The sequence below is a fragment of the Echiichthys vipera genome (assembly GCF_963691815.1).
Source record: "Echiichthys vipera genome assembly, chromosome: 8".
NCBI lineage: Eukaryota > Metazoa > Chordata > Actinopteri > Perciformes > Trachinidae > Echiichthys > Echiichthys vipera.
This window is the reverse complement of record NC_139833.1, coordinates 18,782,687-18,809,768: the sequence shown is the minus strand read 5'-3', so window position 1 is coordinate 18,809,768 and position 27,082 is coordinate 18,782,687. Positions and strand designations below refer to the sequence as shown.

The 27,082-nt window shown below is 39.6% G+C and overlaps 1 protein-coding gene across 1 annotated transcript; it reads left to right on the top strand.

Moving 5' to 3' along the window:
* Positions 1–26,699, top strand: znrf2b (zinc and ring finger 2b). The gene is made up of 4 exons (XM_083918980.1): positions 1–422; positions 16,198–16,293; positions 26,184–26,289; positions 26,628–26,699. The coding sequence occupies exons 1-4, from the start codon at positions 17–19 to the stop codon at positions 26,683–26,685; spliced, it is 666 nt and encodes a 221-aa protein (XP_083775106.1). The 5' UTR covers positions 1–16; the 3' UTR covers positions 26,686–26,699.
* Positions 26,700–27,082: the final 383 nt, after the last annotated feature.

Below are 27,082 nucleotides of genomic sequence, written 5' to 3'. Positions count from 1 at the left end.
GTCACTGGAGGATAACATGGGGGCAAAGCAGAGCAACCCGACCGCTAACCCAGCTGCTAACGGACGGACCAGAGCCTACTCTGGCTCGGACCTTCCCTCCAGCACGTCCAGCAGTAACGGCAGTAATAGCAGGCTCACAGCCGGGGGTGTGCGGTACCACGCGTACAGCGCGTCCGGAGCCTCGTCGAGCACCGGCCAGCACATTGGAGCAAGGGCCAGGTCCGCGGGGGGCTCCGGAGGGTCCGGGACCAGACCTCAGTCCGGTATCAACATTCCGAACAGCAGCGGAGCCTACAGCTCCCAGGAGTCCGGCGGCAGTAGCCCGGAGGAGGCGGACAGGGAGCGCTCAGGCGCAGGGCACGAAGGTCCCCGGCTGTTAATAGGATCCCTCCCAGCACACCTCTCGCCTCATCTGTTCGGAGGTAAGAGGGCACAGTGTTGCTGCAGCTCAGAGGTTCACTGAACTGTAGTGACACTGACGCATGGTTGTTTACAGAAGGGCTCGGTAGATCGTTTAGGACGAGTTAGTGTTACAAATGTTACCTACATGTTAGTGCAGTGCACATGTGTTTCTTTATTCTGCAAGGGATCTGCATTAAACCAGTGTTTCATATAGTTCATTGATGATGAAGGTTGCAACTGATTTCAAAGCAGCAAAGTGAGCATGAGCTCTGGAACATGAATGTGAAAACGAAGTGTTACTCAAATGTGTGCACAGCCTACTTTCTATTAAAATGATAAGAAGATGGGGCCTTTAAACAGGCCACATCTGGAAACAAATGTGGGCATTAAAGGGGGAAAAATCTGAACTTTACCTGGGCAAAGCAGGGGCATGGTGGGTTGCTGTTGTCTTGTCCCAAATTCAATCAACGTTTGTAAACAAAATAAAGGCTCCTTCATTAATTAACTTTCTTGAACCACCATTTCCATTACATTAGGTAGGAGTAAAAATACATTGATCTGGATGGATATATCAAATCTATGATCAATGATCCAATATAAATCGATAGATACGTGTGTTCATTTAAAAAAGTTATAATAGAATAATAGATTTTTGTTTAAATGTCTGAAAAAGCTTGGTAATAAAATTGTCAAATCATAATTTAGTTTCATTTGGGAGTTGATATACTGTATATGTAGGTGATCGATCACAGGCCCTTCAATTGAATTGAACAGAATCGTATTGTGATAAAACATTAGCTCGAACTAACAGTTCTAGAACAAAGCTATTTGTGTCCTGATGTTGACGTTGGGATCAATAAACTGTGATGCCCAGAAAGAGAAGTGTGCCAGACATGAGTGATACATTCAACGTTACTGCACCTGAGATGATTGGATGTGTGAATATTTCCTTTTGAAAGAACAAGCTATTTAAAAATAAATCTGTGCACCTGCTGGTTTAATTGCCATTCATGTGCGGGGATCATGACTCACAAATGCGAGTCGAGCCAAACATTAACATAAACAGAATTAGTCTCCTTGTGAACGTCTTCTTGTTGAGTTCATTGATCAGCCGTGACAACCGTTTGGAAGGGAAGTCAAGGATTTTGCCTCAAGTAGACTATCGATTCGGCTTTCTGCTATGGCTGGTCGGTTGTCCTGCGTCTTGTATTTTCGTGTTAAACTCAAGTGGTGGAAAGTGTTTACTCACAGAGGAAAGTAAAAAGAAAAAGGCACTTGAAGAAGACAATAGGCTTTTCTTAGATGTAGCCTCGCCTGAAATGTGGATGAGAGCAGTTGGTGGCAGCAGGGAGAAGTGACAAAAAGCTGCTGGACAGTTTCCAAATCAAAGAATTCACAGAAAAGTCGTATCACCAGTGAATATAAATGTATTTTATGATGTAAATATATTCATCTTTTACTGAGTCGCCAATAATTGTTGCTTAAATGAGGCGTAATATGGTGATTAAATGGCTGATTTGATATTTGAGATATATCTGGCAGCATTTATTGTTCACTCTTCATATTTATTACATTATTTTACATACAATTGCACTGAGAGAGAGAGAGAGCAAACGCAGGAATACAAGGCACATATTTCCATTGCTTTCCATTTGTCAGGCATACATAGACTGTCAGAGCTTAATATCAGTTGTGTCATGTCCTAACTGTTACCAAATGTTTTGTAGAATGAAATAAGTATGACTCTGTTATTGAATGTGACAGCAATTCCAAGTCCAAATATTCACTTAATATAGTGACTAGAGGGTTTCTGAACAACTCCAACAGTGAGGTAAGTCCACACAAGGGGCGTAGAAAACAGAGCTTGATCTTAACATTGATATGTTGACACGGTCTGTGATGTTTTGCCCGTTTACACTGCAGGCTGTGCCTTAAATCTGTGCTGCGGGTCAATGTTTTGGGGTCACTCACTGCTCATATCTACTTTTTTAATAGTCTACATTAGCATTATCATTGCTACTAGCTGCCATTTCTAAGTTCATTATCATATATAAGTACTTTAAAAAAATGTGGTAAGTTATTCATATCAATGTGCATACAAGTGGGTGTATTTATTAAAACAAACACACATGCATGCACAGTACACACTTATACGGCAGGTTGTGTACACAGGCCGTCAATATTGTGTGTAAACATGTGTGTGAGTGTGACTTAGCAGACAGACGCTAATAATTAACTCAACTAGTTAAGTTTCATCCCCTTATAATAGTTTATGGATGAAGTGTGTGTGTGTGTGTGTGTGTGTGTGTGTGCAGGTTGCGTTAGCAGATGGTGTGGTGTTCTCTCTGTTAATGGTCTTGGAGCCTAATTTAAACAGTTTTAGATTGGACAGCCTCAAAAGTCGGATAAAAATACAGCAGAGCAGCTTCGTAACATTCAAGACAACAACAAACTTAAATGTCAATTTGTTCACTGAAGTGTGCTGAGGGCTGATGATGCACGGACGCCTGAAAAATACAGATTAGGGTTTACCTGCACCAATCAATTCCCCCACAAAAAAACAGATTAACGGTATATCAAGTCTGTATTTCACTGTGTGTGTGTGTGTGTGCGTGCGTGCGTGCGTGCGTGCGTGCGTGCGTGCGTGCGTGCGTGCGTGATAAAGTGTTGTGCAGTGGTTGCCCACTTGACATACAGGAAAATGTTGGTTCACTATCCCCTAGTGGTATACGATAATTCACCATGACGTCACAACAATACTATACGTTCTTTAGTGACTGTTTTTCTGTTTGACTTACAGTCTATTAGTCTAACGTAGATTGTCTTTTTCTCTGTTATCTAACTAAAAAGGCTATGATCGTTATCTGTTGATCGTATCGGATGGCACAAGCGTGCGTTTTGACGATTTGGTTCCCAATCTGCCCCTTTAGAAGAGGCTTCTCCTTCACCAGGCAGTCTTGCTATCTTCTCTGTAGCACTACTTTTGACAACGCCCACTCGCTTTAACCTCCTCACCCACAGGTTCCGCTAGATAAATTTAGTTTTTTGTGAAGGAGATAGATTAAACCCTACACCTTTTGCAGCAAGACAACTGAAAATAAACAGCAAGTGCTCTGTGACAGTACATGCACAAAATAAATATCTCTGGAAATGTACACTATGTCCCCAGGCTGCTACAAAAGGGTCTGGGTTGAACTCTGGATTTTTTTCAAATGTAGGTAAGGTAATGATACCAGCCATGGACTTCATTTCCTGCACAAGCAGCCTGTGTGTGCATCGAGATGATGCGATAGTCCAAAGTCTGTAACCACCTTTATGTTTGTGCTGTGATTTGAATAGGATAAAGCTTCCTATCACAGAGGGTGTTAACAGCTCAGCAATCAGGTTTTAAATTGCTGCAGTTTCTTTGATATCATGGATGTGCTCATACTTGGCCAGAATAAGAAATTAGATTCAGGAACCTTTGAGGGACGTGGGGCCACCTGCAGCTCATCTATTCAGTTGATGTTACCCTGTGAAAAAGTAATTATAGCTGGGGCAAAGGTTTGATAAAGTAGTGTTACAGGGGCCGTGGCTTCTCTACTTCCTACCCCTACCATTACACCACCCTTGTCCGAACCGACCCCCTCACTCGACTTATACCTATTTTCGAACTTGACCTACAACTACACACCTGTACCTGTTGTCTCCAGGATCCGATTTTTCAATGATAACACACACACACACACACACACACACACACACACACACACACACACACACACACACACACACACACACACACACACACACACACACACACAGATTAACAACGGACGGACATGTTATCGGGGCGTGTTATCAGAGCCTGCGCTGACCACCTGGTAACGGAGTTCACGGTAACCTTCAACCTCTTCATCACCCAGTCCGTTATTTCCACACCTCATCAAATGGTGGTACCAAAGACACCTCATTCCAGCTGTCTATGTATAAAGCCCTGTTCGGACTTGGGGACTCGGGGTTAAGGTTATTTTTACCAGAGGTTTTAGTCCCGTTGGAATGCGCCATGTCAGTAATTATTCTGGAGAATGACAGCAAAAATTGTGGTGATTTTCACTTTCTGTAAAAAAAAAAGGTCTGGAAATGATACCTCAGGTAAAACTAGTCCCATCCGAATATGACCCTCTGTAAAAACATATGTTGATATACCGTCATATCCTGTCAATACGTAGTTTCCACATTTCTTTGAGCATGGAGGCGCTTGAAGAAGCATTCCAGGTAGAATACAGGGATTTCTTAATCCCGTGCAAATTGGCCATTTACAGTACAAACTTCCTGAGGTAAGACTATTTTCCCCCACGTCCCCACATTCAACTAATCCCGTATGAATAGGGTTCATGACTCTTCACTACCCTCAACCTTGGACCCACTATAGTTTGCATACAGTTTGAAGAGATTGACAGACCATGCAATAAAACACCTCATCCATACTGCCTTTGCCTGCATGGACACTGGGACGGAGAATTATGGTAAAATGCTGCTTGCGGACTACAGCTCCACGTTTAACACAATCATCCCCTCCTGAGTTGTCACAGAGCTCGAAAACCGGGGACTCAACTACACCCTGTGCAGCTGGATCTGGAACTTCCTGACGAGGGCAAACCTCAGATGGTGCGGTCCGGCAGCCACACCTCATCCTCCTCGCCATCAACACAGGATGTGTCCTGAGCCCTCCGCCGTGCTCCCTATACACACATGATTGTGGCCACATCATCAAGTTTGCTGATGACGCAGATTACAGTTAACACTTTCGCTGTTCCACTTCTGGTGTTAATACGCCTTAACTATTAATTTAGCAAAACAATAATGATACCTGGTAATACACTATACATTATTAGTGCAGGTCAATACTGTACATTGATTTCTTGAATTGGTTTGGGAATGTGTGTCATAATGCGTAATTCCACATTAGTATTTAGGATAACTAAACGATTAATCTGTATATGCACTTGTATTAAGGTCTATGTGATAATGCAGAAATATGAGTTTTACAATACTACATTTTATACTGTGGTACTGTTAAACACATGAGGAGAGTTATGACTTCTGTTACAACCAATTCTCTTCAATTCAATTTTATTTACAGTGCCAAATCATAACAAAGTTATCTCAAAACACTTTACATATAGAATAGGTAAAGTCCACACTCTGACATATTTATAATTTACAGAGACCCAACAATTCCCCCATGAGCAGCAACAAGTCATACTATATTTAATAATAGTTATTAATATATTATAGTTATTATATACAGTATTAATCAAGCAATCTTGTGCACAAAGTGGCACAAAAATCTTCCTTATTACAGGCAGGAACGTTGAACAGACCCAGCTCTATGGAGGACAACCATCTGTCTTGACCGGTTGGGGAGAAAGAAAAAGAGTGAAAGAGAGAGACAGACAGACAGACAATCCCAGAGATGCGAGCAACCACAAAAGTAACAGCAACTATAATAATATCTATAGCAATGTGAATACGACTTACATGTTATGGCAGTTAATATACGAGAGCGATATAAATAGTAGAAACAACTACAGCTAAGCTAACAAGAGAAGGTGTCCTCCTGCAAAGCTGTTGGAAGTTACCACATTATCAAACAGTGACAAAAAGATTGCCTTTCTTTTCATAGAAATAAGTTGAAATTTCCCATGAGATCAAGCTGTGACAAATGTATTTGTATAAATCGTGGGGGGTTTTTTGGTTCTCCCACCAGTAGCTGCACTTTTTTATTCCCTTTGATGAAAATCAGCAGCTGTCTGTTTCTACTCTCTCTTTATGCAAAGAGGCATGCTGATGCAGTCCACCTGCAAACTGAGGATGGGTTTTGTTTTGTGCAAAAAGGTAAATCCAGATCAGAGTTGTCAAAGATTATTATCATTTATTAACAAGGATGCTGTGATTTTTAAACCTGGACCCTCTGTGTGAGTTTTCAGGGGTTGGTGTACCACAGGGCTGAGTCATAATGGTGTTTGTGGCCGAGTCAGTCCAGGTTAGCTAAAATCTTCCCTGATGAGATAAGTCAGTGGCTACCTGACCTGCTCTCCTAATCTCTGCCGCTGAGTCCCTTCATTGGAATACCGCAGCAGATGTGTCTCGGTGTCTCACTGCGTGGACATAGCAGCTGTGACTCATCTGCAGGTTTCTGAATAGATGTTTTAAAATTTGGGTTTTCTGCTTGTTCCTCCTTTTGTAAGTTGAGGCATGTTTTCTCACCTCTGCACATTTGGCAAAGTGGGATTCATTGTCTGTTTTGGAAAGTTACAAAAATGGTCAGAGTGGTTTCCAACAATATTGGCGCTGTAAAGGTGTGGGGGCAGATGGTTTTAGAATATGGTGCCTTAAGATCTCTGTTGTACTGGACCATACGATAGGTTGTCCAATCTCACCGGAAATAAAAAGTCTTCAGTGTTTCCCCTAGGTTTGCAGCTTTTTTGGGGGGGGGCAGGAAGGCATGCCGTCATGTAAATAAGATAATTAACATAAGGCTATTTATTTTGTTTAATTAAAGGACACGATATAGCCCTGTTCTATAGGAGGGTATCCTTTAGAGATATCCTTTATCCTCCTTAAATTACTTATGTTGGGATCTGGCGCTGTTGGGGATACGACCCCTGAAACTGGTTAGTGAGACGTGATTGTGGCCACTACAGGGCTCTGGTCTTACGCTCATTAGTTAATTTAAGTCTTTTACTACCAGAGTAATAGTTAATACAAGCAGTACAGAGAATTAGCTTGTCGGTGCACGTACAGTTTTTGAGATAATAATAAACACAAATAAACAAATGCATGAATATATGAGTTATTTCTTATATCCAGCATTATATAAGCATTTAAGGACTGTAACTTAAATCTGCATCTTCTCTACATCAGTTTTAAACACAAAAGGTAATAATGGCCTCTCTTATAATGGTATAAAATCACATTGAACCACGTTACCTGAACATTTACAAGAATACAAGGAAGCTATGGGTGCTAGCCAGTTAGCTTATCACTTAGTGCAACTAGTTTGGGATCAGTCTAATTACTGAAATGTGTGTCTTACAGCAACACAATGAATAGACTTAACCCAAAGCTCTGTATGTTCAGCGCAGCCGTCAGTAATATATTAAGACTGTATAAGGTTGAAAACTTACTTCTGTTGATGCTGAAAATATTTACTGTCAGTAATTTTACCGTTGTTTTTCATTAAACCGTTATTATTAACCGTTTCATCCCTAAGTGTGTTAAAGCCGCGTGTTTGAAAACCAAAATGATGAGTTAAGTGACAATGCTCTGTAGGTTCATCACTGTCAGTGTCTCTCACTACACGGAGCAACTTCATTTGACTTTTGATCCATTGTTAAAATAAAACATTAATCAGTGAAGATTCAAGCTACGTTTTCATAGTATCTTCCCCAGCATTTTCAACATATCACCAACCCTCTGTCATGCATACAGCTTCCGTGTCTCATGTACACTTAATCACACAATGGTGTACACAAGAGAGAGTTTGATCTTGTGTTAGAATTAAAGTGATAGTAGTTATGAGAGCACAGTGCTGTTGTGAGGAACTATGAATTATGACCTACCCTAGTTTTTGATTATCAGTCAGCTGCTTTGAACTATTTCAGCGCGTTCCACTACAGACGCCGTCAGCACAGCCCTCCTGCTGATAAGACCAAACCTACCACACACACACAGTCAAAGTAAAAACACTAAGGGTAGTGTATTTTCCAGATTAACTAGGCTAAGTTTACCCTGTGTGATTGTTTCTGGTGCCTGTTGTGGCAACACTTACAGAGCCGTGCCCTGTCCACATGCACAGCATAAAGAGCCAGTCAGCAGGCACTTAAAGCCTATGGTTTGTTTGCCAGCTGTCTGCTGTTTTAACCACTCCTTACTGTTTTTTTTAAGCGTAGTCCATCTGCTGAGTCTCAGATGGCAAATGATTAACAGTACACACCACCTGGTAAAACCGTTACTGTCACTGTTACTGACCACTACGATTTGTGGAGACAGTGGAAAGTCCATAGAAGTTTAAGGTGAATATAGTAATATAGGAATGCTTGATTCCTCTATGGTTACCCCACTGCTAACCTTGTAGTCACACCAGATAACAATCCAAAATCAACTACTTTTGCATTACTTATGTGTTGTTGTTTGTCGGGTATTGGTGAGGATGCAAGTCTTTGAATAAATCTGATGCCACGTAATTTAGCACCCCACCACCACCACCACCAAAAACTCAGTTTAAAGTACTTTTATTTATTTGTGCTTTAATTCCATTATGACTGACTGCCAAAATAGATAATAAAAGAAAGTTCTGTGGCTTTTATGTTCTATTTGTATAACCTGAGCCAGGCCATACAGCAATGATAGCAGTCCTATCACAGTCATACACTGGCATCAGGACGGGGAAAAATGGTATCGGAACATCTCTACAGAAAACAATGAATCTAACCACCCAGCACTTCTGTGAAGCGTCTTCTACTGGAGCATGTGAAGGACTCTGCACAGGCCAGTACCAGCACAGACATCAGAGAACACTACGGGAAGCTGTTCAGTCACTCCACCTGGATGTTGTTTGCCAAGAAATAGTAACAGCATGTAACGCCCTCTTAGAAAACAACTTGTTTTTATATATATGTTTGTGCACCAGTTAGATAAACAAGATACAACGTATTAATAAGTGAGCTTACTAATACACATCCTAACCACTAACTCCAGCTCAATACTTAATAACAGAGATGAGGTATCCATCTTCTCTCAAAAAAAATAATCATATAAGCTTATGTACCAAAATGTTGACAATTGCTTAAAATCCATAACTTTAACTTTAAGCTATGTATCCTGGATTGATTTTGAAATATTATAAGACCTTGTATTGTCCTTAACGTCAACTTGCTCCCAGAGGTTTTTAAAAATTGGCTTAACCACAGGGAGGGCATAATTATAAGAACATCTATGCATTATGTTGTAATCGAAAACACTCTGATTCTGGTTAAAGTTCTTATGCTCTTTTTTTATTGTCATTGTTGTTTTGGTCATTTTTGAGGTGACAGTGTTGGATTGCAATGAAAGGTGTTATTAGATCACCTTACTTGAATGGGATATTTTTGGTCTTTTCACCGCAGCCTTCTGGTGCTCTGCGTTTGTGTGTGTTGCTAATATTTACAGAGGGAGAGATGGAGAGACACACCGACGTAGGTAGAAGGCAGGCCTGTTATCATTAACCCATTTTCCCATTTATTTATACTCCTGTTGTTGCTGGCCTCTCCAACCCTCTTCATCCTTCTTCTACCCTCTCGAGGACTGGTGGAATGAAGGTGCCATTAATATAAATTATACATTCATTAACAGGGCAAACGGTTCTCAGCTCAGTTATCAATAGGATGACCCTCAGTTGTCTCCTGAATTGATTCAGCTCTGCTGCCTCCCAGCTGGGAATCTATAGCATCTTATTAAATCTGAATTCAGTATGGACACCATTAATTGACAAATTCATTTAGGATCCTGTTTCCAATCTAGTGAGACTTACCTTTCGGCTTTTACTAAAGGTTACGTTTTAAGCAATATTGCATTACTGCTACGCATCTCCAAGTATAAATTGCGCTCTTTGGCTGATTGGTTGTTGCTGGGTCATGAAAATAGGGCTCCACATGTTTATTACCTACAACTGATATGGCCCGCCACTGGCAATCGACGGTAGCCTTTTCAACCAAACAAACCAAAAGTCAGCTTTGGCAAAGAGGAAAATCCTCATTTTTGATTTTTAACTAGGGGTTCAGATAAAGTGTCATGAATGAAAATCAAGGGCAGAAAACAAAGAATAATTCATTGGAACTGCCTAAAAATATTAATGGTGTTCCCTTCCTGGACAAGAACCTGACTTTCCTATGTAGTGAAGAGTCTGAATGCTGCCAAATTGTCAGCACACATGGCACTGCAGAAAGAGGAATAGAGGAGGTGATTGATGTCTGCCCTCTGAAAGACCTACCCTACTCCTTGTCCCAGGCAATTTTCAACTTGAGAATTTGCCTGCCCTGTGGGGATTAAAGTGACTGCAATTGCCTGTTGTCTGTTGAAGTGTGGCCAGGCTTATGGATGATTACTGAACTGATCGATTCATAAATCCCATTTAATAGCATAGAGTCCAGAATTTGCTGATTCAGGCTAAGGAAAGCTGAGTTAAGGGCAGTCGATAATGAACCCGCTACCCTGGGATGGTCTCCAAACAGCAGATTGGATGGGGAGCAGTGATAGGGTGCTTATATAGTCAAAACTGAAGAATCTTGGTTAACAGTGTGTAACGTTTTTATGCTGTGGCCAGGTGGCTGTCAGCTTGCTTTGCAGCTCTTTCAGAAGAACTTTGGGCAGTGTGTGTCACGATGGTCTTTGTCAGCACAGTGAATATGATGCAGGACAAAATAATTGATTTTAGGATGATTCCAGTGACAATTTGTGGTGGAATTTCCTGAAGTAAAACTAATTGGCACTATGCCATGTGTAGACATAGATTGTATTAAAAATGGACATAGCCTCTACGTCGAGGTCCATTCTCTCAACTTGATCTAATCATACTCACTTATGGGAATCGGCATCTTGTCAGACTTTGACTCCGTCTCATTTCCTCTTACCATAAAAGGGCATTGATGTGACATGGGGGGGGGGGGGTTAGATACGTCCATCTGACTGACGTATACCTCAAGAGGTCGCGCCCCTAATTATAGTATAGTATATAGTTTAACTTTAAACTCCAATAAAGTAAAAACTAGCCTGGTACAAAAAGATTCACCCCCCTCAGTGTTGTCACAGAGATATGACCTAAACATACTGACTAGAAATGTTCTTTGGTACCAGGGCTTAATTAGGTTTAATTATGCTGTGAAAACGGCCTATTTAACATGGGGGTCAATGAGAAATTGCTCTATTATGAAACCCGCCCATAGTGGCCACTAGGCAAACTGCAATTTTTGGCACTTTCATATTGGATCAACCAGGAAAATGTGTGCTGTGGTGGGGGCTTGGTAGACACATTTGCTTTAAAAGGATATTTGGAATTTATCTGATTTAAATCCAGCTCTGTGTCATGGTGCTGTGGACAGTGTGTGCAGATGAAAGGTGTTTGGCTTCTCTCCGTGGCATCAGCACACAGCTCTCCGCGGAGGTCAGCTGAGATCTTTCATGAAAATGTATTACATTTCATTTACCAATAACAATGAACATTAGATAAAGCATGCATTGTTATAGATGCATCACTATGTACTTCACTTTACCTAACACATACAAGTATGATACTACATGGACTATTATAGCATAATAAAGACCTTTGCAAAGATGTGAACATAAACATTCTAAATGTGTCCTTGTTTATTTCCTGTTGCAGTGAATGTCATCAACAGACAGGGAGTTAACAAGCACCACGGCTGTTGCTTAGAAATGGAATTCCATTAAAAAGGACTATAGTTGATTGTGTGTATAGGTGAGTAATCTAGGTAGTCATAATGTATTATAAACCCCATCAGACAACCTTGTTTTATTACTTGAACTTATCATTACAAGTCACATTTATAAAACATTAGAAAGCATTATGTGTGTATATGAGTGTAGTCACCAATATTATGAATGCATTTTTAATATGAACTATCCTATAATAGACTTTTCATAGAAAGTGTTACCCGACAGCAGTAGTTAAACTAGGGCCAGCTGTATAAGGGACCCAGCTGCCATGTGCATAACCTTGTCTCATTCATTATTATCCAGAAGCTAATTCTTTTGGTTAAGTGGCTAGAGATGGAATTGACTTTTCACTGCCAGTAACTGTCATACTATGACTGTCATCACAAGAAGTTGATCTGCTTGACACTATCATATTTTCTAGCTTACCCAGTGAAAGACAGAATCATCAGAAGTCTGCGCTGTCATGTGTGACATGTTAGACTTAGACTTAGACTTAGACTTAGACTTAGACAAACTTTATTGTCATTCACACACATTTTCATGTATACAAACGAAATTCCGTTGCAAGGCTCCAGAAACCACCAAAAATATACAATATAAAAGGTAAATATAAAATATAAAAGGAGGCAAGATATAGATATATCATGTTGTATCTCCTTTTAAGATTCACCCAGCTTTTTAGATTTCTATGGGGCCTCTAAGACTCGTGCCAGAAAACTTGAACAGGGCTATGCTTTACAGTACAAAAAAAACCCTCACCCAACTTAATACAGTGAGGTCAGCCCAGGCACAACACAAATCAGATGCTGAAACTACAAACTTCACTGAGTGCCCCAGGGCCACTATACTTTGACATTTTTAGTACCCAGATGATCTCCCACACTGCAGCTTAGAATGATCGGGATTTTCGATGAACTCTGCAGCTTTCTTCACAGATTAACTTCTAGGAGCATCGATGTATCCTTCGTTGTTGGATTTCCACCAGTTAAGCAACCAGACACATCTTGAGAATTGTTTTGACGTAGCCAAATCGATGAAGGGATGCCCGCATTAGTTATACAATCAATCACTACGGAGCACCACAAAATGTTACACAACAGACTAGCAAACAATGTTTCTTATTTATCCCTACAGTATGCCTGTAATAAGGCTTGGTAAGAGGTGCGGAATGCTGATCATTTTTGCGTACCTACTGTTTATTTGGCCTTATGTTGAGATAACTTTCTCACCTAATTCTCAGTCTCCTGCGGCAAATAAGGGCATTGTAAGCTCCTTCCATTGATCCCTAACCTTGGCAAGATATTGAGCTTCAGATGTTGAGCCTCAACCTAACTTAAGTTCTTCTTGGCTAGCTTATCCATCACAGTTCTGTGCCAAGTCATTTCTGATTCCCTTGATTTGTCTTTTGGCTGAAGGAGCCTGAGGAGAGCAGATCCATCATTCATCACTTGACCTCCAGAGACCGTCCTCATTTGGGTCTCAAGTCAATTATTCCTGGGATATCAAGGTAGTGCTTGGTCATCTAACTGCAGACTTTTCTTGCTTCAGATGTCTCATAAATCTGGATCTGGCCCAAGCATGGTTTTGGCCCAAGTAGATTCTCATTTGCATCCCTGTCTTCAAGCAGGCTTTCACCAGGGTGGTAATTACATTTACTGGAGAGTTCCCTTGAGTGACGAATCTACTAAAGGTCTGATGCTTGTTTGGCAGCTCTTTTTAGCTTTTCTAACAGAATTGGTTAGCACCATGCCCAACACCCAAAAGCCCATTGCACGGTTCTAGCACCGATCCTCTCACTCTTGCACGCACACCCGCAAACATACACCTTTACAAGCCTCTCCAAAAACCTGCACATGCATGGATAGGCTCTTTGGTCACATGACCCAATCACTACCTCATCCACCTGCTTCAAAAACTAATTGCCAATGAATTTTTGAAAGAGGACAAGAACTAGAAAGTGAGTAGAAGAAATCAACAACACAACTGCACCTGCAGTCACTGTAAAAGTTTGAACAAAGCATGCAGCTTTGTTCAACAGTGACCTTCCATGTACTTGTAGATGTGTCTAACAACATTTACAGTGTTGGACATTAATGGCAAGCATGCAAATATGTACACATTAATTGTTCTGGACAGTAAACGTGTACCCACAGAGCAGATGATGCGCCACCACTATAAGGTTACTGCATTTATAACAATGTTGCACAGAGTGGTATGAGATGTTTGCGTTGTTTGCAGCGAAAATCAGAAGTGTCTGAAATGAAACCACAAAAAACATCCTAACTGACCTTTTCTTATGACAACAGTGTCATACTTATGGTTCTTCTTCTTTTGTTCTTCCTCTTCTTACTGACATCAAAGACAATAAGAAACTGTTCTCTCCAATCAAGTTAAAAGGTCCTTTTTGTCCATCAACATGTTTTGTCCCCATGCTTTTATCAGACCATAATGACTGATGACTCTCCCCATCAGATTAGGTGTTTTTGTTTGTTTGCATGAAGAGAAGGAAACTATAAATAATAGAAAAAGAAAGAAAAATGTATTATGTCATCATTTTAACATTTCCACCTTTCTTTAGTATTGTTTTAGAAATGTGCAACTTTCAGCATCTATACCCTCAAGGCAGCATATTTTTATGATAATGCTACTTTGTTGTCTTAATTAAGTTAATTAATTTGTTTTGATCCCACCAGGGGCAATAAAATAAGAGAGAACTGAAAGATATATTGTACATTGCTCCAGAGTTATAAAGAACACTTTTTTTCATTTTTGTTTGCATATTTCAGCTTGTGCGAGTGATTCTAGGAAAAATAGAGTTTTAATGCTACCAAGAGCAGATATGACCTCAGACAGACACAGCATTTTAATTTCCTGGAGAGAACATCCCATACACTTTATTGGATGAGTCATCGCAGCCTCACAGGGAGCGCTCAGTTTTGGCTTATTAGCATTTTTCAGAGTGACTTGTGGAGTCGTGCAGAACTGGAATTCATCCTCATCCCTCTTGCAGATAAATACACCTAGACTACACTTTCCTGATTGTCAGCAGATGGCTAGGAGATCATGAGAGATGGCCTCCTGCGTGAGCATGTGACCATTGTGATTCACTTAAATAGGTCAGACAAGCAGTGGATCACCTGCTTCTAGCTGTACTAATCTATTAATCCCATCAGTACCACAGCATGTAGATATATTTTACCATTGTAAAAAGCTCCATATACACCAAACAGTACACGCGTCTGTCACCTGTCGGTGATTCGTGATATTCTGCGTCCTGCTGCTGCAGAGCTGTATGCTAACAGCTGTTGGATGATGAATGAGGGTTGCTATGTAGGTAATCTTTGACAAAGGGCAGGATTTGCGGCCATGTCAGAGATCGTGACCACATAATTGTGATACAAATTGAAACAAAGGGATAATTACAACCAGCAGTGTAACTGGAAACATTTAGCGAGGATAATATTTGGATCATCATTTAATAATTGTCTGTGACCTTTCATATGAATATTTCTGCTTATATCACTGATTGATATGATGTTATGGTGAAAGAACTTATAGTAGGAAAGCAACATCTGTTTAGCTGTGAACACTGGTGTCAGTACTGAACCCAGGCAAGGTAATTTCCTACTAGCTTTTGAAAACTGTTACAACGTTAGAATCCTTAAAGCTCCTCTATGATCTTTTATATTAATAATGGATCAAATTGTAAATGTGTGTGGGATTAGTCACTTGTAGAAAACCCCATAGATAATTATCCCCTAACTTTACAGTTTTCCCTCATGTTCTAGCATCTCTCAACTTACTGTTTTAGTTCCCTGTCAACCTTGTTGTAAATTCACCTACTGGCCAACTGGCACGAGTACTTGTCTTCTTCTATGATAATCAGGATCATTCTGGGCTGAATAAACGGCTTTTTCCGTAATATCACTGTTTGATAGTAATCCATTGCAACGACATTATCTGCTGTTACGTTGTGTCTTGTGGGGCTTTCTTAGGTAAAATCCACTGGTGGTGTTGTGTTATGTATCCTATATTTGCAATGAATACCAGAAATGGGTAGTAATAGCTGCTGCAGCGAGACAGAAAAAGAACAGTGCTACTTTCATCCTACTGTACAAACTCACACATGTTCACTGGTAATGCACTCCAAAAACACAAAGTGCTGCAAAGAAAAGACAACTTGATAATTCTGTTTGCCACTGTATTGTTGTTTCAGCCTGTTATTCAATTTAACTTTGATAAGAAATAGTATAGATAATGATATTGAGCGCATTATTCTCTTATTCATTGTTTGTGTATTTCCTTAATTTCTTCCAGGCTTCAAGTGCCCCGTGTGCTCCAAGTTTGTGTCCTCAGATGAGATGGATCTTCACCTGGTCTTGTGTTTAACCAAACCCAGAGTGACATATAACGGTAGGGCTCTGTTTCTTGTTAATCTACTAATATAAAGAAGAAAACGCCAGGCAAGCCTGGTCAGCATGTGAGAAAATTGTGTAGCTGCAGAACAATCGGTGAGCAAATTAAACTATAACATCAATAAAGATCTGTCAAATAAAACTATCACTATATACAATATTTTACTGCATTATGGGGATGTTTAAAACAAAAACAGTGCTGTCACATTGAAACAAATAAAAAGTAATAGAAACAGATAAGAAGGATGTGTTATAATGGCACCTTCGTCCCTCCAACAGGCTTATAATTATCCTGGAGATTATTATCACTGCTGGAAAACTGACTAACCTTTCCATGAAACTAGACAATCACAGCTTTCTGGTTATGTAACTTGTTCCTCTGTTTGCAGTGTGCTTTCATGTGAAATCTTGTGTAATCTTGCTGTAGTATTTCCCAAACTGTAGACACTGTGGTTGCCTGGGGACAGCTTCTTCTTTATTCATCAATGATCTGATATACTATTGTGTTTTTAATGACATCACAACCATGGTTAATGTGACATCACTCTGCTGAGTGGGTTTACCTTTACTAAACCCCTCTAGCCTTTGCCCTTGAGTGCCAGGCCAGCCGAAATATTTGCTGATGTATCAGTAAGAGGCAGTGTGACACAATCAGGGTTTGTCAAATCCAAGGGTGTCAGGATTTTGATTTGAAATTGAAAAACAAAAACATAGTGAAGCTCACCAGTGGAAGGTGGCAAAACCCTCCTGAATCTCCAACCCAACTGCAGTGGAGTTGAATTGTGGGTAATAAAGGCACCAGGATTTTACAATGAAGAAGAACAAATGGAATAAAAAGACAATACCTTTTTTTTTTTCTAACTGTCGATTATGATTCTGACAGTGTTATGCTGATTCAGCACTGCGTCCCTATAAGCAGAATATGTTTGTGCGCGTCCGCAGATATCAGCGGTATGCAAGATGCGATATAGAGTATTTGAGGGTGTGTGAAGCAAGGTCAGCAGCAGATTTTGAACAAATGACAAGAACGACGGAAAGTTCTGTGGAGAAACTAATGGTGCTTACACCACGATGGCTTCTACAGTGGTGATTTCAACATAAAAACTACACAGAAACCTCCTTGGGTGTTGCTATGTTTACATTGTGCGAAACAGGAAAGATACTCTGGTGTTAACTAGGAATGATTCCGCCCTGATCTGTCTCCAGTGGATATACTTTACACATACTCCAGTCAGGTACACAGGACAGTGTGTGAACAATGCCGCTCATGTTGCAGTTCTGTGTCTGTGCATACTTACTGATAAAAAGCAAGTAAAGTGCAAAGGCTAACCTCTGGCTGGGAATTCAAAGTTCCTTATTTTGCCCAACAACTCCAATGAACTCTTTATTCTCAGGCTCCCTCTAACAATGCTCATACAATATAAAAAGAAAATCATATAAGTAGAGGAAATAGTTCAGAAGTTAAAATAAAAGAATGAAATAGAATATTTGATGTATACAAAGATTGAACCCGGCAGTGACAATAAATAAAGAAGCAGTATCTGATGAGACTTGTGGGGATTCTGTCTGTTTTAAGACCATTTATTACGAATCACTTCATCCTGCGTTCTCCCCTCAGCAGGGATGACCTACTTTTTACTTTTACTGTCTGTAAAGAAACATAACAGTAGTGAAACCTTTTTCTTGACCCTAAACCATCAGAGAGTATGAACACAGTACAGCAGCCGCATCTCTTGTGTGTCCATGTTTTATATGTGTATTGAGTTTTTAATTACCTTCATAATTAAGTTATTTCTTTCTGCAATATGACCCTGTGCACTGAACAAATACACACACGTCAAACATTATAGACAGCGCACTTTCCTCCACATTTTCTCTTTTTAACTTCTTGGGTCTCAAGAAAAGAAGATCCCACACATGCTCTTGCTCAGCATCACAGTTAACTAACATTTCGGTCCCTCTCAACCTACGTCCCAAGATTTTTTTTTCTTTCAGCTTCTTAGATTGTCTCGCAGATTTGAAACATATGGGCTGTGTTCAAACACCCTACTAGTTTTATGGGTTGGTGTATTCAGCTGCCTTACAGAACTCGTTTTTCATCACTTTGTGTCTTGGTTTGTATGGAAGTTTTTTTGCCCCACTTAGTGACCGATATCTCAACAGATTCCCATGAAATTTGAGTCAGACATTCATGGTATGAAGAAGATTTCTAATCTTTTTTTGGTCGAGGATTCACTGGTAAAATGGCTGCTGATGCAGGCATATTTAAATGGATCAGCATATATGATCAGATATCAGCCTTTAAATTACGTTTGCAGAGCTGGTGGACTGAACAGATATGGTTTGACCCAGGTAGGGCTGTACGGTGTGTTCTTAAATTTATATACCGGTATAATACAAGTTTGAGTGTCTTGTTTTTTTACTTGAGTATTTTCTTTTCATGCTACTATATACCTATATAATATTCTACTCTTTAAGCCACTACATTTATCTGATAAATTAGGTTACTAGTTGCTTTACCAATTAAGATTTTTGCTTCACACCGATATACACTGGTTGCAGAGTAAACACACAGGCTTCCCTATGAAAGTTGTAAAAAAAATACTTCTCTGTCTATTAGCTTGAATTGCCGGTTTTCTGTGTCAGCCTTTCATTTTTTTCAAAGTAGAAAGAGACATTGTGGTGGTGATTTAACCATGGATTTGCCAAACAACGTTCATATATGGCGACCCCTTCCTCCGCAAAGTAGAGAGTGGGAGCCCACTATATATAGCTGGCTCCCGGTGCGTGTGGCCGCACGCCTACAGGAAGCGAGATGAGCAAGTCTGCCAGCGCTGAGATGCAAGAGAGGACAGCAGTCAACATCAGCCACTACGGCCATGACTTACTAGGTAAGACTTGGCCAGGAAATATTCCCTCACAGGCGGATCCGCACGCATTGTGTGGTTACGTCAGAGCTGCTCTGCCGGTTACATGGTAGAGTCAAAATCCATACCATAGCCAAAATCCTACCATCCTACAGTCTATTACATTTATACTAAACACCCCCAGACCCAGGTCAATGAATGGGATGCTGCTGTATGGGCTCCACTTATTTTACTTTGAAGAGAAGGGGGTTATCGTTGATAAAAAGCAGAAAAACAGTTAGTAAGGTGATCTTTCAACTTTTTCTTAAAGAATGTGTCCAAACTGTTGGAGGTTGCATTTAGGCTTGGCTGAGATCTGATCTCCATGCAAGCCAGACCATGTCCAGATGTGGATGATCATAAAGCATTGCCATTAAAGTGTGCATTTATGGATGTACATGTGTTTTTCCTTATAAGATACCACATGTTGCATATCACATGTTTATAGCAGGTGTAAATGGGATTTTTGAAATTTGTTTAGATTCTGAATATGCAGTATAATCACTATTTGGATAATCATCCAGACAAATCTTGTTTTAATAGCACATGTTCAATATCAGGATATTCATGAGAGGGGAAATAGGTTAATAGCGTATCTGTTAGCAATCACACTTAATGTGGCATGTGGCTGAAATAAATCAACAACTTCTGGAAGGATTGAGATGAAACATTATACAGCCATTCATGGTCCCCAGAGGATAAATCTTAATGACTTTGGTGTTCCACTGACTGGTCTTGTCTTTCCATTTGTGCCACCAGCAGGTTGATACTTGAAGTTTAATTCCGGTGCACAATCATTCCATGGTCTTTTTCGGCAGTAATATATGACAAATAAGCCATTGAGACAGTTTTTTTGTGTAACAACTATTAACGAAGAAATCCAGGAGAGTCGCTAACAGCTGGACGTGGCTAACACTGATTAGCTCGGGGCGGTGTAGGCATTAAAAACGCTTTTTAAAGCACTGATATTGCTCAAAATAACACCTAACCTCGACAGTAGCATAAGTATCCCTCCACATAAAACTAAGCACCAACAACATAGAGAGAGTTTTTTAAAAGACTTACCAATTGGCCCTGGTACCAGCTCTTCTCGTAGTAAAGTCCATTCAAGTCGATTACCAAATGCAATCCAAAAGGAAGGAGCCCATTGATGCTTCGTTTTATTTCTGGGGACTCTTATCATGCTACTGCATAGGTTTGGTGTTATTTTGAGCAGTATTAGTGGTTAAGAAAGCCGTTTTAATGCTATCACCGTACTGCTCCAAGCTAATAAGTGTTCGCCACATCAGGCTGTTAGTAGCTCTCCCAGATTTCTCCGACAATAGTTGTTGCACGAAAAAAAAACTGTCTTGATGGCTTATTTGATGTATATAAGTGCCGAAAAAAAGACCATGGAATGATTTTGCGCCGGAATTACACTTTAAGGCCTTTAATGAAGTATCGCACAACTGTATTTCATGTTTAGTGCTACTCGGGAAATGTTAGCATGCTAACATGCTAAGCTAAGATGTGTAAGCATTTAGCCAAGCACAGCCTCACAGAGCCACTATCATGGCTGTAGACTCATTTGTCTAATTGTATTTACCATAGCCACGTGTCTTTTAACTGTCTTTAAGTAGATAAATGTGGTGTAAAGACAAGGGCTAACAATCAACACATTTAATGTTAACCTTTAATAAAAAATGGCTGTAGCCTATAAATCGAGGTCCATTCTCTCAACTTCATCAGTCAGGAACAATCGTCCTTGCCTATGGGAGTCGCATCTTGTCAGACATTGACTCCGCCTCATTTCCTCTTACCATAAAAGGGCATTGATGTGATGTAGGGGGGAGTTAGATGCGTCCATCTGGCTGACATATACCTCAAGAGGTCACGCTCCTAATTATTCATAAACTTTAAACTTCAATAAAATAAAAACTAGCCTGGTGGTAAAAAATATTCACCCCCCTCAGTGTTGTCACAGAGATATGACCTAATCATACAGACTTGAATGTTTTTTTGTACCAGGATTAATTAGGTTTAATTATGCTGTGAAAAATGAGAAACTGCTCTATTATGAAACCTGCCCCTAGTGGCCACTAGGTGAACTGCAATTTTTGGCACTTCCTTATTAGATCAACCAGAAAGTCGCCTTGGTGGGGGCTTGGTTTGTTCACATCATGGTCACTTAGCCCAGAGATCACAGCAGCTCTGTGGTGTTTGTGGCTAATCTAATATGATAATCAGCTGCTCAGGCTTTCCTGTCTGCCTGCATGCTTAACACACTCACACACACACACAGGCAGGCACATTGACTCATATGACCCTGAAGATCTGTAATCAGCATGTTTATGTTCCACTCAGTTGTTTGCTTTTAGCCATTCAAGGACTGCACTCCATTATTACACAGACACACGCACACACACACACACACACACACACACACACACACACACACACACACACACACACACACACACACACACACACACACACACACATATCTGCTTGTGCAATATATCAACAGTCTTTTTCTAACAAGCAGCATCACATTGCGTAATGTTTCTTCTCGTCTAATCTTATAAATTTGTCAAGTACAGTATTAAAGACGTCATTGTAATTTGTCAGAACAGATACAGTATATAAACATGTATTTTATTTTTCTTCCGACTTCATACAAGGGGCAATCTGTCACTGACATCATTTGATGATCATTGACACAGCTAGTCAGAATGCTGCTGGAAACCAGCACAGCAGAAACAGGAAATGATTTACCAGTAGGTGAAAATTCCCCACTTCTCACTTCTATAAGACTTGTGGTTTGGCCTTGAAATACTATTTATTTTTAGCTCTCTTACACACACACACACACACACACACACACACACACACACACACACACACACACACACACACAAACATCTTGTCCCTAAATATATACACCCCCTGGTTCATGACAGACAGATACAAACAGCAGCTGTTATGTGTATATAACATCACAGCTCTCCTCGTCTTTGTATGTTTCCACAGAACTGTATTCTGGAGCCTAGATTTTTCTGTCTCAGATTTATATCCTGCTGTGGAACAGACTTATGACACTGTCTGAGCCAGGTTGTTCATTCTAGTAAACGCAGACAAACTACAGCTCAGAGGTCAACCTGCTGCAGTAAAAGCTGCTCTTTGCTTATCCCTTATCCTTCCTGTTGGGGTCATTAAAGAGGTCAAAGCTCAATGGGACACATTTTGTAACTGTATTCTGGTTATTTAGTGTTGTCAAAATATTTTTTATCAAGTGGCCAGCATCAGTATTCTTAAGCAGAATGCATAGGTACATGATACTCTGTGTGTTAAAGGTCAAATACACCATTAATAGTGTCACAAAGTAATTATATTAAAAAGCTACAACATCTTAAAGAGCCTTTGGGCAATCAACTGGACAGTAAAACTTAAAGGTCTGGCATCCTTTAAGGTAGGAAAAAGGGGGAACTCTGTTATACATTAGGCTCTTTTAACATTAAATGTTGAATAAGAATTTAACAAAATAAAATATTGAATAACTCTTGAAAAACATACTTGATATAGGGGATATACGTTTATTTGCTTTCTTTCTCAGAGTGAGATTGAAAGATTAGTATCACTGTCAGGAAGTTATTAGTCTAGCTTAGCACAAAGACTGGAAACAGGGATAGCATGGCTCATGAACATTGGCCAGGGAAGCAGTATGATTTGCAAAAAAAAGCATATTACAAGTTTGCGTCCTATTTATTCCAAAGCTGCTGACTGGGCACATTCGCTGAAGTTTTTTCTGGCAGAACAAGTTGATTGCATGTGCATTAGAGACTCTTCTCTGGCCAAGCCAGCTGACCTTCCGTTGACTCCCTGCACACATGATTGGCATGAAAAAATAACATCACAGCTCCTCAAGACCGTCTGTGACACATCATTCTTTTGCAATGATTGCGAAATAGAAAAGTTTTTTTTGCTCCAGTGTGCATTATCCTGCAATACCAAACTATTGATGGGGTGTGGAGAATAATGCTCAGCAACCAAAACAAACATTTTTACAAAGGGACTATCTGCACCCTACATCAGTATTATTATCCGTCTCTCACAGTCAGTTTCCCCCTCAGCTGAGCTAGACGCCATGTGCTGCAGCCCATAATAACTAGCTTTTCCAAGCCTATGTGGGTTAATCCACTGTTACATAAGGCCAGTTCTAATGACTGTGTGTTTTGCTGCAGGTGATGGGTTTAATGGTGTGCAGTGTGCATGCTGACTCCTCTTTTGACCTGGATCAGTGCTATGCAGCATAGCAGGAAAAGATGGATACCGCTGCTGACTCACACAAACTGTTGACACACAGACGGCACACAGGTGTTGAGTTTTCCTGGTGGCCATACAACCCAGACTGAGTGTAGACACTGAAAGGAAAAGATTTAAAAGTGAGCTAACACATTAATGCTGCCTTTGGGGATACTTTGGAAATATCAGGATTAAAACTTGAGCATGCATAAAGGAGATGAAGGTAGTAGTGGAAACATACTAGATTTTTTTTTATATTCACTTACAACAATACACGTGTATTATGCATACTATTTTTACTATTAGATGTAGTAGTATAGACCCTGTCATTGGAATTCCATTGCTAGGCAACGGCCTGGTTTCTTGTTAACTTCCTTTCAGTTGATGTCATCCACACACTGCAACAGGAAATAAACTGGTACACATTTAGAATGTTTTTGTCTAATACTGTGAAATTGTTTATATCTAACACATACATGTTGCTTTATATGATTTATACGATGAGGTAACAACGTTATATTACTACCACTTATTATATATAGTCTGGGTGAATACTCAATTCTGGCTGGCTGAAGGTTGTCCATTAAAATGATTTATCATGTTTAGTTGTGTGTTGTTTTGTTTTTAAATGTGGAAATTGTATGTTTATGCTGCTGTCTTGGCCAGGACTCCCTTGGAAAAGAGATTTTAAATCTCAATGGGAATATTCCTGGTTAAATAAAGGGTAATAAAAATGTGTTAATGGTCACCTACCATGTGCAAATATAACATCTTATTTACACCACTGAGTGTAGTAGTCTATCCAATGTTATTGACTTTAAATCTTGTTTTCGCATAATGTAAGCGTTTTATAGCTGGGGTTCTATTAACTGTATGGACTGGAAATATCTCCTGTTGCCAAGTCGTATCTAAGGTTCATTCTATTCACTGGAGCAGTGAACAATTGTTCCATTGCATGAAAACCTTACACAATGGTAATGGTGGTTCCAGGTGTTCGTCAACCCCTCAGGTGTAAAAATTCAAATTTTGATTGCAAAATGCATGGCAAGAATAAGCAGGCTAATGACCTTCAAGGTGTCTGTAATCAGGAATTAATGGAGTCCACGACATCCATTAATACCTGATAATGGACAAATACATACATTGTATGTGGTGATGGAAAAAATGGAGCTTCATGAAGCATTTTCTTTATTTTCTGAGCCGTCTAGATAGTCACCGGGGTTTAAAGAAAAAGGTTCAATGAATGGTAATTCAGTGTGGTTTCAACTCTTTGTTAAACAGAGATCGCCATCCATCATTATTATACTATATCATAGTAGGCTATTCTTTTATCATTATTATTATTATTCATGCATATATGTATATTGTATTTATTACTTCATTATGATGTATTACATACTTACCATACATACCGATATATACATTTAATTACAACCATTTATTTGTGTATTTAACAGGAACAATGGACAGTCAATGAGTGTGCCAGAATTAGCTACAAAGCTCAATTCCATCAGCTAAATAAAAGCTGTTTCCATTGAAAACATTACATTGTACAAAAAATGAGAATAGAAGAGACTACTCCATGGTCACATGGTTGGTAATGCTTCAGCCATGATAACCATTTTGATTAAAACAAGTGAGAGTAGAGCATTGTCAGCTATTATGAACTTCATGGCTGCTGGAGCTGCACAATTGGATTTCTGAGTTGTTTTGCACAAAGACCCCTCAGTTTTATTTAATGCAACATAATGTACCTCAACTACAGATTGCCATGAATTTCACTGTCGCCAGAGGAACTCCATGAACTTTCCCCTAGCACCACCCCCAGGAGGACCAGATGTGAACTTTGCACACATGACATCATAAACTAGTGGGAAGATTGCACTGAATTGCTGCATACAATAAACTGTTTTGATTTGACCTTGTGGGCTTTCCTCAACCTACACCCGCAAATATTATATTTTAAGTAGAAAGGGGGGAAAAAATAGAGATGGATATCAGTATCAGTATTTACAAGTAATACAAATCTGATCACTTATATATATTGCTAATATCTCTCTCTCTCTCTCTCTCTCTCTCTCTCTCTCTCTCTCTCTCTCTATTTTTTAAAACAACAATTAAGATCCCTAATTCTTTAATGAAATTACAGGTCTTAAAACAATATACTTGTTTAAGACAACAAAGTTGACAGTACCAATAAACAGTATAAAAAAATATTTTTTTAGAAGTGTACAATATAAAATATTATAAATAATAAATAAATAAATAAAACGCAATCAAAACTTAGTGTTGAATGAATTAAATGAAGGTCAAATGCACACAAACATGGAATATATAACATGATTTGCTGCAGTTTCTTTCGATGTATGTAACCTCTCTTCCAGGGACTACAGGCGGAAATTAGCAAGTGTTGCTATAACCTGGCTCAAAGTCAAAGATTAATGTTTTTAGTGCATTGTCCCTGTTTTACATAAAAAAATACGTTCATTCATAATTTGAGATTAGCACAAATGGATCTTTAGAATTTTAGTCTTGGTAATAAAAAAGACTATCTGCCCTGTATATCTGCTAACTGATATGCTGATCTCATGTTTTTTTTAGGGTAGGAATAGACAGTTTTTAATGGCTGAAATGTTTTGTTATGAAAGGGAACTATAGTCTTTACTGATGCCTGTGGTGTGATGTGTCTGTTGTCTTACAGAGGACGTCCTGACCAAGGATGCGGGAGAATGTGCAATCTGCCTGGAGGATCTGGTGCAGGGAGACACCATCGCTCGCCTGCCCTGCCTCTGTATTTACCATAAAGGGTATGAAGCTCTCTCAGAGGAATGCTGCATCACTTTGTTTCATTTCCTCCGATGCACCTCAGCAGGGAACAAATAAAGAGAGAATTCTGTACTAAAAAGAATGTAACATATCCACTTGATTTGACTGAGCTTCTTTGAAATTCTCGACAATTAATTTCTGGAATACATATACATATAACAGTGTATATGATTAGCTATAAAATATTGCATTTCAAACACAAATACTGCATATATTAATCAAACACACCACTAGGTGTCGTCAGATCCACTAAAACAAACATTTGGAGGATTTGATGAGTATTTGTCACTCATCTCTCCCTCTTTGCTCTTTTTTCCAGCTGTATTGATGAGTGGTTTGAAGTGAACAGATCATGCCCAGAGCATCCATCAGATTAAAGCTTTTTTTGCGCAGGTAAAGTGTTTGCAAACATTATAGTCATATAGGATTTTTTTAGTTTATTGTTTTTTTTAAACATTATCTGTTTGTTGTTTGATGACAGGTACTCCACAATGTGAGTGATCTACAAAATGAAGTGTGGATCCAGGGAGACTGCTGGACACTGTGATCAGTTTAACCCAGGGCTCAACAGTAACAGTTGCCAAGTGGCCATTGGCACAATTTTGGAGAAACTGGCAATTATTGGCCTTTGGTTGCCATCAGTTGCATCACTGAACATAAAAAAATATGAAAAGAAAAAATGTGCACCCCCAATTACATACATTTCAAGTATGTATTGCACTAGTGATATTTGAATATTGCTGTTGATGTCGGAACTTAAAGAAAATAATTTCG